At 44.0% G+C, this 18,556-nt stretch overlaps 1 protein-coding gene across 4 annotated transcripts in view; it reads right to left on the bottom strand.

Moving 5' to 3' along the window:
• The window catches only part of SLC12A6 (solute carrier family 12 member 6), a 734,261-nt gene that overhangs the window by 467,134 nt on the left and 248,571 nt on the right, over positions 1 to 18,556 (bottom strand). Inside the window, exon 1 of one of the 4 annotated variants that reach the window (XM_086923614.1) lies at positions 3,529 to 3,731. The exons of 2 other annotated variants lie outside the window; for them this stretch is intronic. In XM_086923614.1, the coding sequence (XP_086779740.1) occupies positions 3,529 to 3,649 (121 nt within the window). In that variant the 5' untranslated portion in view covers positions 3,650 to 3,731. Of the gene's footprint in view, positions 1 to 3,528; positions 3,732 to 18,556 lie in introns of those variants that run through there. One more of the 4 variants, XM_086923615.1, reaches the window with a different exon arrangement.

Genomic DNA, 18,556 nt, shown 5'->3' with positions numbered 1-18,556 from the left:
TTTAGTTTATTTCTAAAAACATTGGTCCTGGTGTGCTCCAAGAAATCATCCGATGATGACACAACAATGTAACTTATTTAAAGGTCTTCCAATAGTTCACTGTACCCTATTATTTCACAATAACTTACTGTTGTTCTTGTATTCGTAAGGAAAACAATTGGTACCTAACACAGCTGAATACACTTCGATTAGTAAGTATACTAAGGAGTTAATCCAACTAACACAAGATCTTATAAATATACGTACATTCCACAGATACTTAAATGGTGCCGAAAATCATTTGACAGCAAAAATCAATTTACTCTTCAGAACGTAAACAGAGTACATTGTCCAATTATTCAAAGTATTTTAAGCGAAACCAACGGATGCGATCCATCTCTTAATGACTCCACTAAAGGTAAATTACCTCACTGGTCCAAAACCCGGTGGTGGGTTTGGAGTTTTATAGTCATGGCCTATTTTTGAATATATGCCACTTATTTTACAGATTTCTACAGCCTCGTTTAATCCTGTGTCTACCTCTTGTTAGACGGTCTCGCGCCGCAAGATCTTAGCGGGTGAGTCCATTCCACATCACTTCACCTGTCCATTGTAAGTCCATGTGTGTACCGGTGTTATTATAACGCTCGGGTCTGTGTTTTGTTTTTAGATATTTGGGGTATTTCGTCCCCTTTACATCCACAAATGCATTCAATCTTGACCTATCGTCAGGGTGAGTCCTTCTACCCCGTACTTTTACTAACATATTTGACTCACTGACCTTTGGAGGAGTCTTGCTAGCACATTTAGTTTTGGGTCACCATCTGATTACATGGTTATCTTCCTAGGTCCCCCCTTCTCCCTGTCCTGAGGAACTTTGGCATTAGGGTCGAAACATCCCCACGAGCCCCCTCTGGTAGGTGCAAATGCATGACGTTTCGAGCAGTGGGGCTACCACTGCAGCCTCAAGCTACAGGTTAGGTGGGGTGAGCCGTGGCTTCGACCTCTGAAAGTTATCCAGTCCCCATGCACAGTGCACCAAGAAGCAGCTGCATTGTCAGTCACACAGGAGGGACTGTATGGACTAGGGAGCAGACTTGGGCGACCGGCAGTGGGGTTGCCTTTCAACGACCTCAGTCGATCATGCGGGAAATGTGTGTGTTGCAGGTCTCGGAATGTTTCAGAAGCAGGCCACGCCACCAAGCAGGAGTACACTTACTAGTTTTCCGATGATACCGGAGTCTTGCATGATGAACGGTTGACTGATTTTGGGCCCCACACTGGTCTATGTTAAAGTAGGACTGTTTTATCAATACTGACTTCAGGAAAGAAACAGTTGATGGAAGGACTAACTTATTTCAAATGAATCTGCTAACTAAAGAGCTTGCACACAATACCCAGTTTTAGAAAGGACCAAGCCTACTACTTAAAAACAAAAAAATTGTAGTCGGAGGGTTCATAAAAGAAAAAGAATAATCTCAAAAAGCCAGGGTGAAAGTGCAAAAAGACCACGGTCAGCAAGGTTTACTGAGCCATATGTGTCAGCAGTAACATTTAAGCCAGAATGCTAACCTCATCATGGAGTGTTAACCTCATCAACCCACACTTGCATTTCTTTTTAGTCTGTAACTCGCCATTGTCACAGATGTGAAGTCCACGTACTGTTATTGCATAGCGAAAATAGATCTTTCGCTGTTAAACCAAACTCGTTGGATATGCCTACTTGATACTAGCACCCTCTTAGATAGTAACAGGACATGACAGACAGAGGTCATAGTCCTTGCCCTGGTAGCGCCCTGAATAGGGGGTTGAAAACGCCAACCGTATTTTAGACAGAAATGCCGTAAATAGCAATCGTAACAGTAGATTGCTTGAATAGTTACAAAACATTGCTTTTGCACTCGAACAAATAATTCAGTATTATTGACCTTCGGATGTGTGTCTTCTTTGGCTCTTTCACATTGCTCACTGGATTGAGAACTCATATATGTTTACATTACAGCAAAAGCATAACAATCAGTCAGTTCTTAGCTGCTAGCCCAAAGTCCAATGTGAAGAAATATTTATCACAGGCACTGTGCTCAATGCTAGGTTCCACCATGATATGCTACACACTAAGAAGCAATACACTGGACACGCAGCCAACATGCCCAGATTCGGCTTATGGTTGGCAATCGTGGTACTCAGCAGTGCTCCGTAGAAAAAAAACTCCAGGCAGACTAACACACAGGCTCATCTATCTCCATCCACAGGAACATGGGTATATGTATCAGCCTGCCCTAGAGCATACAAACAAACTGTCAAGAACCTGCGGCCCTCAAACATCCAAATGTTATGCATACAGCTCAAAGAATGTTAACAGAGAATATGGCCAGAACTCAATTTCCATTAGAAATGATCATACGCAGTATCAGAATCCATTCGATGATAACTCCTGAATGGCGTGAATTTCACCAGACGTGTACAGTGCCGAAGTGCGCTACAAAAAATGCACCCAGATAATCGCTGTGGCCCGTGATAATGTTGGCCAGTAACACTGCAGTTAATATTTGTGGACTGTGGCCTCAACAAGTTTGTCACAGTCCGAACAGTGCTTGAGGTGGACACTGTTGAGTACTAAATGTAATGAGGTGTCAGGAAAAGGCGAAATTCAAGGTTCAGAGACAAATTGGGGGACGTAAAAAATAAAGGAAGGGTGGCGTGAACAGAAAGCAGCCGATGGCATAGAAAAGGTACTTAAGATTAAGGAGAAATGACGATGGGCTGACGGCTTAGAAAGGAGGCAGGCAATAAGACTAGGGCTAGGCAGTCGCACCCAGTCTGAAGCAGAGAGCCCAGAGCTGTTGACAAAACACTTTCTCTGTGTTTCCCTAAAGTGCATTCGTTATAACCAGCCTGACTGTTTATTTGCTCCACTCTAAGAAAATGTCACGAGTTTAATCAATGTATTCAATAAAACTCCTCTCCGCCCCGTAAAATAACCAAATAAACTGGCTGGGACAAAGACAAGAGGGCTGTCATGGATGGGATAGTAGTTTCCTGTGCACCGAGGTTGTGTTCAGGAAAAGTAAAACTACGGTACGGGTCGCTGGAAAGATAGCAGCTCGGTGTTATGCACCTCGTGCAAAGATGTGTGTGCGCAATTGTCACCGGTGGAGGGAGAGAACACCGCCAAATTCTTCCGAAATCAATGAAATGCATACCACCGGCAGAACACGTGGGTATTTATGTAGAGCAAAGTGCAAAAAGTACACCTGGGAGTGGCCATGGTCCACTGTCCGCAGGTGGATGGAAGGCTTACAGACCTGCAAACGTCACGTGACGCATGCAGACCGCGAAGTCTTATTACTCACAGAGCGCACAAACCGAAACTCCCGAGCACAGCAAGTGAGCATTGATCCTCCACATAAAGAGGACACCTCAGCACTGGCGCACTCGCCCTCGCCGCCTTCCTGGGCCGCGCACTTTGAGCTCTGGCACAACACACCGCTTCGCCTCAAGCCAGTGAGATCTCCAAGGCAGCCACAACACAGCGACAAAGCGCCTCACCTGAGCCCACAGTTTCGCTGGGGTCCGTGAGGCGGGCTGTCACTCGGGCCAGGCTGGGACCCTCCTCGTCGTCGTCCGGGCGGTCCGTTTCGGACACCTTGGTTACCGTGAAGTGCGGCATGCCTGCCTCGAGGAGACTCGCCGGTAGCCCTTCCTACCTGCTCGGCCTGTGCTCTCCTGGAGCGAGGCAGCGTCCCGATTGAGAAGCACGTGACCGACCCTGGGGAGGAGACGCCACCCAGCCCTGCCCCGTGCTGTTTATCTGTCTCTAAGCAGCTTACAGCTCGCCACCATCCGTACCGCCAGCCAGCGCCTCGACGCGCACCTGGGGACGCCACCACACCAGGTGCAGAAGTGGACACTTTCATTCCCGCGTACGTGCTATCATGTTATATGTGGCGGGCGGCTGAAGAAAAAATCTCAGTGTGTACGTGAAAACAAGTGGAATGCACCTAGCATCCACGGCTCAGCAGCTCAGGTCTGATTCACACCTCGCGATGCATCCACCTGCATTTAACAGAACTGGCACACCCATGGTTACAGGTCCTTTTTGAATAGGTAAATTGGCAGCTGTCGACAAACGCACCACCAGGGGCTTTGCTACAGCACCACAGATAGCAACCATACAGTCATAATGTCAGGCTCAGACACCGACAGCTAGGGTGACCAGATGCCTCGGTTTTCACGCACAGTCCTGGTTTTCAGTGGACTGTTCAGGCGTCCCAAGGTTTTTCTTAATTTTAAATACACTATTCTTTCAGGCAGCACAGAAGGTCAGATGTGTGCTCCTAGCAGAGGGGAGACAGAGTGCGCAGGAGAGCAGGGGTGTTCAAGGTGGTGGTATACATGCATATATACTACCTAGTGGCGGTCTAGGTAGGTATAGTTAGGACCCAGTTTCCATAGGAAAAGTGTTTTTTTGGTTTAGGTAATAACTTTGGTGCTGTTTGATGAATCCTCAAGAAATGTTCACAACTAGTTTACCACTCACAGGAAGAGGTGTGGCGCCACGGCTAGGGCGACTGACTCCGGAATCTGGGGATCACAGTTTGATCCCCCCGGCATCGGCGGTAGATTAGCCCAGCACCATGTGACTCTGGGCAATAGCTTGCTTAATCTTCCCAAAGGTCCCCAGCGCCTAGAGACCCTTACGGGTGATTGTGCGCTTTACAAATGTGGATTATTATTACTCAATTCAGCTGCAGTTTAGAAAGTTTTGGGGTGGTTCGTCAAGCAGGGGCAGAGAAAAAGGGGGAGGGGGGTCCCAAAACAAATTTTCCCAATGCAATTTCCATTAGGGATTTTTAGACACTACTACAACCCGAACCACCGCTAAACGGAATTACACCAAATTTGGTAGAAAGGTAGATATTGGTCCAGAAGGAGTGCTTTTGTAATTTAGTATACATCTGTTCAGCAGTTATTAAAGTAAAAATATTAATGTATATCTAGAGACGTGGATCTATGCGCCAATAGCAATGCCTTCATTGGCTGGCTGCAGTGCTTAATTTGAGCCGTTGCTTTCCGGTGCTCAGCAAACAAAGTTATTTATCAACACAACTGTGCTTTTCATGAGCATCACAAGGAATTTATGGTAGGTACAGGGAGATTAAGTGATTTGGTCAGAATCACAGGACGTTGAGCCGACATCAAGACTCAGAAGTCGACAGCTCTGGCCATTATGCCACATCCCCCCTCCCCCTCCCCCACCCCCACTTTCATGGTTGTTGGTTCTGTTTTAGGCAGCAATAACAGGAGAAATGGGCTGGTGCAAGCGGTCTCCCGACGACAGCTCCAGCACTTATTTTTTTTCTTTACAAATTAACCACTGGCTGGTCGCAACCGGAGAGAAAAGTTGCAGCTGCCGTTTAGTCAAGCGGGGCACAATTTGCAGTCAGCTACCTTGCTCCTTCGGGACAAAGAGCTCCTGTGGGAGCACATGCTCCGATTAGAATGACCACAACATGAAGAGAAATGTTGATATCATATATACGTACTTGGCAATGATTTTACTGGAACCTTTTTATAATTGTCTATTTTAAACTATGACTACGTTTTTATACTGTGCTATTGTTTAACTTTTTCATAGACTAGCCTTGTCTTTTAATTATTTATTTACCTATTATCATGCCTCCCCGGGAAGGCCCAGACCTGTCGAACTTAGGGCACATGACATCATTAAAGTTACCCCCACTATGTGTAAGCGAAGAGTCGGTTTGGAGTAGTATGTCTGTGACCTTCGCAAGGGCACCTTGTTGTAGTCGTGGGGGAGGGGGGTATATACCGTTCTAAGTGTGACATCCTGCCTTCCCCACATGCTCCGCACTACCACAAATTTCCCATCCAGGTTTACTACCCATTGCTTTTGTATTCTGAAGGGGAGTGTTTTTTGACTCAGGATCACTACTCCACCAGAGCTACAAATAAAGCTGGCCTGCGCTTGTGTGGTATAAGCCCCTCCACTTAGGAAGCAACTTCGGGACCCCATCAGATGAGTCTCCTGCAGCACGACAACATACAGTGTTCGCCTCCTTATGTAGGTGGTTACCAAGCCTCTTTATCACTTTACTGCCTAATCCATTTACATTCCTGGACAGTATGAATAGTTCTACCTGATCTAGTCTCCCACTACCTACCATCTATGCCTATAGATTATGTCGGACAACCTTCCCTGGTCACCGCCAGGCTATACCCTCGATGAACATGGCTCGGCACGTGAGAATGAAAAGCAAACAACTCTAAAACCAACACGGCAAACATCCAACAAACTAATTTCCTCCTCCCTTTGTCTGATTTCCCAACCATGGAATGCCTATGCAAACTAGATCTTCTAAATCCTCCTGGACTCTCATCACTTACTTGCCAGGAAAATGGGTGTTACACTTCTAACACATCTACAATTTGGACAAGTTTGAGTTTCCTTCCTATCCAACTGTCCTCATTCCTCACCTATGTTATGTTATGTTAACTGTAGTTTGTATAGCGCGTAATCACCAACAGGTCTCTTAGCGCTTTGAGAAGACCAAGGTCCACCAGCAATCTCCGATAAGCACTAGGTGCATGATTTAGACTCGGCCCATAGCCTCCCTAAACAGAAGAGTCTTTAGTTGCTTCCTAAAAGGGAGGAGTGCAGATTCTTTATGAAGGTTCTCAGGCAGTAGATTCCAAAGTTGGGGAATGATGACAGAGAAAGCTCTCCCATCTTTAGATGTGGTTTTGACCCATGGGTAGGCCAAGAGGCCCTTCCACCTCTTCTGCTATCCAACTGCATTGTGTCCCAGAACATACCCCGATACCCCGCTAGCACAGCTATATCTGCATCAGCGCATGATGCTTGAACAATAACAGACTAAACGTCCACCATCGGATTTCAAACTCAAGGCCTGAGCTACCATTCATCACTGAAACATGGTTAGGAGACAATGCATCACCAGACCTCCATGCTGAAATCTCCCCTGTATATGGAACCCACCTAACAAACTGATAAATGAAGACTGGAGGAGGACTAGGAGACACCTTTAAGAACTTCTTACAGAACTTAAGTTGTCAAGACTTCTTCATGGCTGAATAGTCTGGTCTGTGGCTCATCTTGCTCTTTCCTGATTTTTGACAGTTATCTATTAAACCGAACCTTTGTATAGGTCTTCCGGGATGGCGTCTTGGACATTACCATTAACCACAACAACCTCTACATTCTGAATAACTGCTTTGACTGAGCTAACATTAGCCAACCAAGAACCATCACAACTTATCTAGAGAGTTTCACCTGCTGTAAACTCACTTCAGATCCTATACAAATAGTTGGCCACAACACAGATCCAATCTTCTCTCTGTTTCGACTAGTGACACTAATAGGAAACCTACCTGTCATTCAGGGAAACGACCACCTCATTATCTTTATCATCAACATCTCACAAGAACGTCTGCATATCAGGACTGATCAGCAAGACCTCCTACACACAGTGGAAGAACCTCAACCTCTACACTCAACCAGCATCTATCAGCAATTTCAACTGCAGATCAAAATAAATAGTAGAGCAGCACTAAAATGGAATTTCAAGGGCTTCAACGGACTGATTCCCTTTAAGACATCCATGTAACAAGATCATTGACCTAAACCCCCCTCGTCTCCCTGCTTTGGCTCAACAAAGACAAAGATAAACAAGCACTGGTGTTGCCAATAGGTCTCGCAGTAGGAAAGTTGGAGCTATTGGTTTTGTAAATGACAAAGCTCTTTATGTTTTTAAAATGAAACCAAAAATAAAAGGCATTGTTATTTGCAATTGTAGTAGCTCCAACTTTCCTACTGCGAGACCTATTGGCAACGATGTTCCAGTGTAGGTGGAAATCCCCAAAACAGAGATGGTTTTGGTGTAGGTCAGGTTTAGGCCCATGAATTAGTTCTTGTGCAAGATTGCCTTTTCTGACTGTTTTTGTGATGTGTTTATGGTGCCTTACTTACCTATCAAGAGTACATTCAAGTGATTTGACAGTTTCTGTAATGGACAGCATGCCGTATAGAATGTTAGTTGAGTCCAGCCAGTCTTGAACTTCTATGATGCAAGACTGTGGAGCTATACGTAGAAACTCCAGTTTGTTCTGAATGAATTTTAACTGTTGAGCAATTAGCCAAGATTGATCATTGTCTGACTGAAGCCTGTACGAAGAAATCAAAAGGAGAGAATCTTTCAAATAAAGTAGTTTCATTGGCATATTGGTGATGTAGTATGCCAGACGATTTAGGGAAAAAACCTAAAGGTTTAAGAAAGAGTTTGAAGAGTGCAGAAGCTAGAACAGATACTTGAGTAACTCCTTGTAGTTCAGGAACCGAATTAGAGAAGGAGCTGTTGCAAGCGATTGACAAGATAGGATTGAACTGTAAAGTGAAAAAGTTCACGATGCACACCGTTGGAGTCAACCAAAGGTTTGACCTAGTTAAACATAAAAGTCTTCAAACTTATGTGTGGTAGTGTGCTACACAGTATTTGTGGGCTGCCTGTCCCACATCGAAAAGTGATATGTTAAGAAATCAAGCTGACAAATTGCTTGAAAGACTGTGTGCATTACGAGACAATTATTTAACTGTTTGAGCAATTTAAACAAAATATTCACAATTTTCGTGATGTACACTCAAAAGAACAGTCTAAACAAAATTTTTTGGACACAATGGTTTCATTGTATTGAAATATACATGAATTCAATGGAAAAACAACAATTTCAGTTTGTATTACATAATGCAAATAACATAGTTTTGTTCATAATCCATGTTCATGAATTGAAATACAATAATCTGGATTCACAGCTCAGATGTGTGCTGCCCTATGCATTTCGTGACACATCGTCCCTTCTTCAGAGGGCACTGCGAAGTAAACAAAAATAATCTAAAATTACCGCTACAAAATTGAAAATGATATGTTCATTGCTACCACGAAATTCGACACCCCCAGCCGGGAGAATAACTCAACGAGAATAAGCAAACAGCTCCTACCAGAATGTGTTCATGAAATATAGTGAGTTGTTTTCGGCAGAAAACAAAGTTTTAAGAGTTGCACCCACCAGTGATGATAAAGCGAAAATAGCGTTCACCAAGAGAAAAAATACTAAACCATCATGAAATTCCTGTAGCCAAGTTGTTCTGAAGAAATAAGAACGTATATGTGCCCACAGCATTAATTATTAGTAGTGGTCTCAAAGAGCAAAGCGTAATGCGGTTGTAGCTGCGACTTGCTGCCACACTAGAATATGGTCTTGCCCAGAAGGTAAAATGCAGGTACGTAACTCGACCTGAAGGTAACCATAAACGGGTAGATAGTAAACAAAGTTAATGCGCCTATGCAAAGGTGTAATAGTGTGCCTGCTGCAGGATCGTGAAAACAGTGGTTACCTGGCTGAGTTCGTAGCAAAGGACGGAGCCTGGAAAATAACAAACATAAAAAAACGCAAACCTAAATGCAAAGAAACTAACTTCGGTGTAAAAACAGGCAAAATGCCTGTATGGTAAAAAATGCAACTGGACAACGAGCTTACTGAAGAGAGACTGTGCGGCAAAACCTTATCGTCCAAGCGTACACCGAAAAAGTGGAAGACGCTGAGAGCCGTCTCACGTTTTAAACTGTGCAAAAGAATCCACAAATTCGCATTTCCGACCACATGATTGTGACTCCGTCCACATACAGGAAAACCCGATTGAACAATGTAAACATCACCACCATCTTAACGTGATTGCTAAATAAATTGAAAGTACGCTGTAGCTAAGGCTAATAAGTAAACAGGAAACTAAATACACTGAATGTTTGCTCGAGAATAAATGAAAAACAAAAAATAATAAATCAACCAACGCCGAAAGCGATGCTGAAATGGACTGACACGTCTACCTAAACACAGATTACAGTTTAGACATATTTGCAAAGTAAAGCATACGAATGCTGGAAGCATGGAACTGTTGATATTCATGCATGTATAATCACACTGTAAATATGTGGTGATATTCATGCATGTATATTCACACTGTAAATATGTTTTTGGATTATTTTGAACCCCCCAAAAAACTTCACAGACTTGAAGCACCGGGAAACTGAAAGTACGGCCATCTAAGAATAATTAGGGGAGGAGAAGCCGAGAAGCCGCAGAGCGCACGCTGGGCGAAGCCCTTTGATGTGCTGCGAAGATGAGCGGCCGGGAATCTGAAAGTACGGCCGGCCGGGCAGCCATAAATAATTAAGGGAGGAGAAGCCGAGAAGCCACAGAGCGCACGCTGGGCGAAGCCGTTTGATGTGCTGTGCGGCCGTTAAAAAAAATGCACTGAGGAGGGAGGGAGGCTGATGCGCGTGCTTGTTTGGTCACGTGATTCACGTGTACTTAATGAAAACCGCAGCGCAAGAAGCCCTTGGTTTGACGAGGATTTCGAGCACTTGAATTCTCGCTCCGCTCAATGCGCTTGCGCGCATTGATAGGTCGCGAGACCTAAAAACAGAACTCATTCTACTCAAACACCAGAGAAAGAAACCTAACCAACGTAACCGAACTAGACTCCAGCGACTCAACATTACCTACAAATCATTCAGTCATTCAAGAAACCAAAAAGGATACTGCTCTTCTACCTTGATCTCTATTGTCAAATGTCCTACTAAGGAATTTCAAAGAATCCATTTAGAATTCCGCAGTCAGATTGGTCTTCACAAAGGCTTTCAAACTTAAGATTTCTGTGCCACCATTGCAGACCAACTCAATTCAAAAGCAAAGAGTCCAGAACGACACCTCAAGAACAAAGAGCCCTTGCACAGAGTCACACAAGAGTATAATGAAGAGAACTACACCCACCTTAAGTCTCTAACTTAGAGGTAGAAAGAAAAACGAGAAAAAAAATTGAACGCAGGCAAAGCAGGTAAGAGCGAGAGAGGAAAAGAGGTCGAAGTTGTAGTGGTGGAAATGGACAGTGAGAGGAATTTGGATAAAACTAGTTAAAATGGAATGCACGATTCAACAAATATAAGGGCAGGCCAGAGTTCCCATGATAGGCAGGAGCCTTCCTACCTACTCCATAGCATCTACAGTAAGACCTCTTGTAAGCCTCTTGCAAATATTTTAACTTGGCTGTATGCCCATTGCTGAGGAGGGAGGCAAGGGAGAATTTCAAGGAGGACTACGAGCATAATGGTTAGACATCTCCATTCTTAAAATAAAGCAAAACATTAGTAAATAAGAGAATTTACTTAGCATGATAAACAGTGCTTGAAGTGGAAAATATTATTACTGTCTTTAAGTACAAGTGAGATTGGAATTATGATTACAAGGTCTATCTGTTTTACCCACATCCTTTCATTCTACAACAGAGTAGACACAGTTACGTTTGCAACTCATTCTGTTCCTCACATCATGATTAATTCTGTTGGCTCAAATACTTTTCAGTTCTATTCAGCACATCTGCTAGTAGCCAGTTCCATACATTTGCCATTCATAATGCAAGAACTTGGTTATTTTATTCCTAAGCATGATTCCAAGTCTCATTTCAGGACTACGTTCACCTCGCACAAGAAATTCACTCTTCAAACAATTTGTAAAAAAATCAATACCTAGGATGTAGCCAAGTTAGTCTTCATGCTCTGCTGTCAAATATTTTTATGAAGGGTATTATTATTTAATACTCTTCTGCCGTCAGTATTCAAGGGCATGTTGTAATTAATTTTGGGTAGTGACTCTGCACTTTGGGCACAACTTGGTTAATCAAGCTTTGTACTCAATGGATTTGCTTTAAATGTATTTAAACAGCCACCATATTTCCAAGTATAGGCTGCATGTTAGGCCATGGGAGTGCCAAAGCAGATCACAGCCAATTATGCTTTATTGGAGTTGAAACTCAGGTTTAACATGTGGAATCATGGAGGACAAATTCACCATTCTGTATATTACGAAGGCTGAAAAAGAGACATCTTTCAACAATGGCAATAGAGTTGTCTCCTGTACTAATATTCTCTAGAGCAAATAAGGCGAAGGCCATGTGCGCTGGTAAATACTGCATAGACCGAATAATAACTAAAGAAATGTGCAAAGCAACACAATTTCTTGCCTATTAAGGCAAGGCCAATGCAACTGTGTAGAGGCATTTAAGAATGCAGCATTTACCAATTTGTCCAAAAGATAGAAAACACAAAAGTCCACATCCTACCAGGTCGCTCTGCCCAATGTGTTTCATAATGCAATATTTGCTATTTATTCAGGTAAAATGTCTTGAGAGAGAACCCAAGATCCACGCTATAAGTCTTGTTATACCGACACGATTACTGGACAACTGAGCCATTAATTGGACTGTTATAGAAAAATGGCAACCGATAGTACACATTGTGGTAGAACGTGAATGCAGGCCATCTAACTAATTTTGATTTTGGCTATGAAAATGGATTCCCCCCACCCCCATCCCACCTGTTCAAAGTGTTAGCGTTCCCTTCTCTACAAACCCAAAAGTGTGGGTTTAGTTGTGCCCCTGAACCTCAATAAACACTTTTATCTTAATAGGGTGAAGAATGGTGGAGGTGTCGATCAGGAAGCATTTGCCTTCCAGCTAACCAATTCTACTGGAAAGTAAGCTTGAATAGCTTCGGCATATTGGCACTAAAGTCAGCTAGGAAGAAGGTGAGAATGACCAGAAAGCATCAAAGATCGGTTGGTGCTAGAGGACCTGGATTCTTGCATTAATAAGCGACTACAAAGGCAATGGAACAGTAAGCATCCAGGGCAGACTAAAGTATTGAGGGACTCAAGAAGTCCCCACGAACTACAAAATAATTTTCTGTCTAAGTACGAATGCACCATTTCTATGTCTGGCATGACAGCTTTAATTTTATTAAAAACCTATTATTTGGAGGGAGCGGTCCTTGGTTGGGTACACGGATTGCCAAAAGGGACATTGCCCGGGCTTGGAACTCTGCTAACTCCCTGCCCCCCGCTTGCGAATAACTTGAAGTAGGGCAATGGTCTGATGTGTTAAAATGGAGGAATAATTTAGTTAGCTCAAGGATGCCCCCATAAACACAGAATATATGGGGCATGCGGTGATGCTATTAGGGGTTGGAATTATTTGTATATTAGCATGCAATGTAGGTTTCTCACTGGTGTTTTACTTGATATATATATATATATATATATATATATATATATATATATATATATATATATATATATATATTGTTTCCAGTATGCAGAGTATGGGCTTCAGGACAGGTCCTTTGAGGCACATGTTTGCTTGGGCCTCTCCTCTTTAGCCTTTGAGACATCGTCAGTTACACTGTGGATAAGCCCAGAGAAGTAGTTCTCTTGCATCCTGTTATTGACTATTTAGTGTACTATTCCCCCTGTAAGAGAGTACTTGCAATTCAATGTACGCAGTGCCTTGATGTTATAGCATGCAGCAGGGACGGTTTGGTGAATGTATAAGCCACCTTTAAAAGAAGACATCTCAATCTAAAAGTGGTTCAAGATTAGGGGTTTGCAGCTGCTCCTGGCATTTAGATACATGCATACATACAAACATACACTCCCAACCACACACACAACACACACAGACCACCATTTTCTTGCTGCTGCCTTCTGTATGGGCAGTTTTCTAAGGATACACTCAATGTTAAAATGGGAGGTTGGAGGAGGCTGGTTCTCTATATAGTGTACTAAAACGAAGTACACTGTGCAGAGAATCCAGTGGGCCCCAGACTGGTATACAGAGGCAAAAAGTAGATAATACTAATGCTCTATTTGTGCTTGTGTGGGCAAGAAGTTACGCTTATCGGAGAGTAGTGCTAAGCATTTGTTTTACTCTCAGAGGCAATAAATGAGACACACAATTGAGAATAAATCTGAGGCAAATTTACTAAACTTACACTGATTTGTATGTCATTTTTCAGACCAAGCAATTCATTGGCAAGTAAAAACGTATTTAGTTATGAATTTTCTAAGTTCGGAAAATAACTCACTATTGTGCGCAATTATGCACAATGAAAGTCTACGGAGAAAATAGCAAAAATGTACATAAGTCTGCAAAGTTAGTTCTGGGGGTTCACCTCCTGATTTTAGGGTAGTCGCAAGTCCAGGTCCAATGTTCCACCAGCAGATCGTTGAGAGCGTCCTGGATGTGGCTGGGAGCAGGGTGCTGAGGTCATTGGTAGCAGGCGCTACTTAGAAGGGGGCCACCTCAAAACAGGCTGCCCAAGGGGACTTACAGGTAAATCTGGAGGACTCCAAACACGGGATCAGGCCGCAAAGGTTTCAGGCAAAAACAACAGTTGATGGACAGAATGCAGAACAATGTCATATATTGACCCCAGTACAGAGATCTGGGACTAAATCCATCGTTTTTTTGCACTCCACACCACCCAGCCTTGACCCTGTGCCTCATGGGAACAGTTCAGCACGAACTGCCAAGACATGTCTTTCCTGGACCGGTCCTAGGATGCTTGATTCCAGTCCAGGAAAGACATGGCTTGGCAGTTCGGGCTGGACTGTTCCCATGAGGCACAGGGTCAAGGCTGATTTGCATATGGCCATGTCTGAACTGGGGTGGTGTGGAGTGCAAAAAAACGATGGATTTAGGCCCAGATCTCTGTACTGGGGTGAAGGTAGGACATTGTTCTGCATTCTGTCCATCAACTATTGTTTTCGCAAAGGCTTCAGGACCATGGTAATATAGCTGGTTCATCGGTACCCAGGCCTGGTAGGCCCAGTACAGAGCAGATAGGTCAGCCGGGCTCTGCGCATCAAGATGGTCTTTGCGGTCAGGAGCAGCCAGGTTGCGGGGTCGATTCTGGGGCAGCTGGGCCACTTACGGAGTAGGTCTCAGCGTCTTGACATCCCTCGACGGGTGCTTGCTTCCCTGGCAGCTGCAGTCCGGATTGGACTCTTTGTAGGTTGCAGGGGGTCCGGTACCCTGGGTATTGATCAAGTACAGTTCTGATAGATCCTGGTCTCTTCACACTCTGAGGGGAGACAGATCTGACCCTCTGGAGCTGGTGTATCTTTTCTGGTTTGGTTACATAAAAACCAGGGAGCGACAAGTCAGTAAACCGGACCCTGCGGGTCCTGTGCCTGCAGACGAGCAGTTCATCTACTCCAAGGAAGTTCTCTGGCGATTGTCGAAGGGCTGGAGGTGCTCCAGGGTTCTTGGAGGCCTCACAGTAGCAGGACGAGACAGCACACCACAATGAACAAGTCTTTGAGGCAGCAGGCAGGGGTTTGCACCAAATTTCTGCAGCAGGGACTCCATTCTCGGATCAGCAGCTCTTCTTTCTCCGATTCTTCTTTAGGTCTGTCAAATCTGAAGATGTGGGTTGAGGGATGCCACCTAGATACTAGATTTAGGGGCGTTAAAGGGAGTGACAGCTAGTAGCCAATGGACTACCTCCTTTAGAGTGTCTACACCCTCTATGTGACCAATTCCTGTGAGAAGGGACACAACCCTAACTCTGATAAGCGAATTGCTTCCATCCCAAGATGGAGGAATTGGAAAAGTGGGGTCCACAACACCTGCTCCACCTGAGGGGTGGTGCAGGCTGACTGTGGGCATGTCTCCTCATTATACTCATTTTCCCGCCTGTCCTCTTACCAAAAGTAGGGTCTTGAAAGAGGGGTTGGCTTTCTCCACTAACTAGAGAGGCCTGGACGGCTGACCCTTCTTGGAGAATGTGTGAAACATTCACACCCAGAGCAGGCTTGGTTCCTGGCCTCTGAGTGTGAAGACTCTCACCCTAGGAGGCGAGAAACATGTTAGGTGGTGGCAGGCTGGCTTAGGCCAGTCGGTAACCTCACTAGCTGTTGATAGCCTTTTCATAAGATCCCTCTAAGGTGTCCCCTGTGTGTATTTATGAATAAATCCAACACTGGCAACAATGAGGATTTATTAAGACAAGATGTTTGGTACCAAACATCTGTGGGTACAGTGAAGCCATCTTGGAGCTGGGGAACGCGTGCTGAAAAGTATCCAGCCCATGGTCTCCTTATGGCTTCCCTGTGCACTTACAATTTCCAAGAATGGACTTGGAGATTGTAGGGTCATAGCCACTCAGGCAGATATTTCAATACATGAATATAGTACACCCTGTAAGGCCTGCTGCAGGGGTGGCTTACCTAGAACTCATGCAGTTGTGTAAACATAAGGAGAGGATGGAAAGAGAGCTGAAACGTTTCAGATGCTCACCCCCAGTCACAGATCTGGGTTGAATCAATCATCGTTCTTTAGCTCACTTTGCCACCTCAGTTCAGACCCAGCTATATATATATGCAAATCAGTCTGGATCCTGTGCTCATGGGACAGTCCAGCCCAAAACTGCAATACCAGGTCTTCCCTGAACCAGAAACAAGCATCCTGGGACCGGTTTTGAGGTAACACCCCCTCATCAGCCAGGCTATCTTGAATCCATTGGCAAAGTGAGACCCACGTCTAGGGATGTGTGCCATGTCAACTCTTCCGTTTTTTCTTCTGCACTAAGACACGCAGCATGCGCTGGCACTGTGCATGATCTTGATGAGGGGTCCCTTGGGTGTCACAATACATGCTGCTGCCCTAGAGGAACCTCTTCAGTTCCAATGCCCTAGATGCCATGGGTACCATTTACTAGAGACTTACAAGGGGGCTGAAGTTGTACCAATTGTGGAACAATGGTACAGGTTTAGGGAAGAAAACCTAACAATGGAGACCTAGTTAGCAGGGCCTCAGTGCACTTTCAGTCTCAATCCCATTGTGCACCAGTCAAAAAGTGGGGGAACCATGTCACAAAGAGGTACTTTTCTACGGAGGTCCACAGTTGTTTGCCTTTACAGTCATCTGCCTGGCAGTGACCGTTTTATTGGTCATCTGCTTGCAATATCCCTGCAGGATATGCTCTTTGCTTGACAAGAGCAAGGGCCGAAGGAATATTAAATACTAAATGAGTCTGACTGAACTTTATGATAGGCAAGGTTTTGTCTATGATGTTTTGCCTACAACATATACACATCTTGAATTCCTGACACAATTCCCACCTCTGTTGAGCAGGACAAGGAGAATATACTGTAAACTCTTTAATGTGAAGTTATTTTGGTTTTGTTACTGTTTTTTAGACATTTTGCACAGTGCTGTGCAAAATTGGTTCTGTTGGGAACACAACTGAATTGAAAGACGTATTGAATACATAAAAGGAAACAGTATAGTGCAATTAGAATCGCACTGACGGATTAAGACGTCCCGGTTTCGCAGCACAAGCGCTCGCCACGGCGGCTCCGCCCCACAGGATCTTCCCACCGGCTGGTGTTGAAGATTCAAAAGAAAGATTAAAGAATTTGCGTAATTCACGCTGCTGGAGTTAGTTGGCTGACAATCTCCTCCCCTAAATTGAAGAACTACCGAATGATACACCTACTTGAATTGAGGCTGTCCTACCACATTCCAGTCCTGATGAAGACCCGTTATAGATGCACATAAATCAGCACAGTCCATCTAGGGTCGAAACGTCGACGTTCTGTCTATATATCCGTCTGCACAGCGTCCCAACGCACTAAAGAAATAATTTATCTTCCTGAGACTATTGTGATTTACAGTGGATATGTTGGATGTATTGTTTTGTCTATATGTATGATTTGGTCTGTATTTGTTTAATCATTTGGAACACTCAGTCACGACTCACTCACTCAATGTATTCCTAGTCTGTGTATTGTTTGTTTTGGACAGCTTTACTAATGCATTTTTGAATTAATCTACCAAAAGGCAAAATACTAAAGATTTACCTTTTCTTCCATTGTGGTCAGTGTTTGTTTTCTGATATATCCTTCACTGGATATACGGTTTCCTTTTATGTATTCAATATGTCTTTCAATTTAATTGTGTTCCCAACAGAACCAATTTTGCTGTTTAAATCCCTTACCCAGGTTCTGAGGGATACTGGGTTACCTCATTACTTTTGATGGCACAGTGCTGTGCAACATGCCTAAATAAACATTGACAAAGGCAATAGACCTCACATAGGTGAAACCTTTTGGCTTTGCCAATGCTTGTTTTATTGAAGAAACGGTTAAGTATTCTGTTTTTTACTCTGATGGAAGAAATGTCTTTGGAATCTTTCATAACAATGCAGACTAATCACAAGGCTTCTTATGAGCATGTGCCAATCAGCAATGGCTATGAGAGAATCTATAACAACCTACCCCCTTTTCTGCACAACTAGGCTGGTAACAAAAAACGCCCAGCGTTCATCTGGATTCAGTGTACAGCACTTAGTCCCCTCCAAATTTGTCTGGCATTGGCTACAAGCAGAAAACCTTAAACTCACAAACATGACAACAATCTGATGAAGTGTGGCAACCAGAAGTCTGCAGACATGATTTCGACAATCAACATACGTACACCCACCCTCAAAGCACATGCTGGTGAGAACAATACAGAGGGAATGATGACAGCCCCAAAAGCATGAAATGATGAAGGGAACCTTAGTTTCTTAATGAGGAGACCCCCAGCCCACACCCCACACCCCAGAGAGTCCCCTAAACACATTATGGTGAGACTAATACAGAC

Source organism: Lissotriton vulgaris, chromosome 5, assembly GCF_964263255.1.
Source record: "Lissotriton vulgaris chromosome 5, aLisVul1.2, whole genome shotgun sequence".
In the NCBI taxonomy this organism is placed as follows: Eukaryota; Metazoa; Chordata; class Amphibia; order Caudata; family Salamandridae; genus Lissotriton; species Lissotriton vulgaris.
This window is presented reverse-complemented; position numbering and strand designations above follow the sequence as displayed.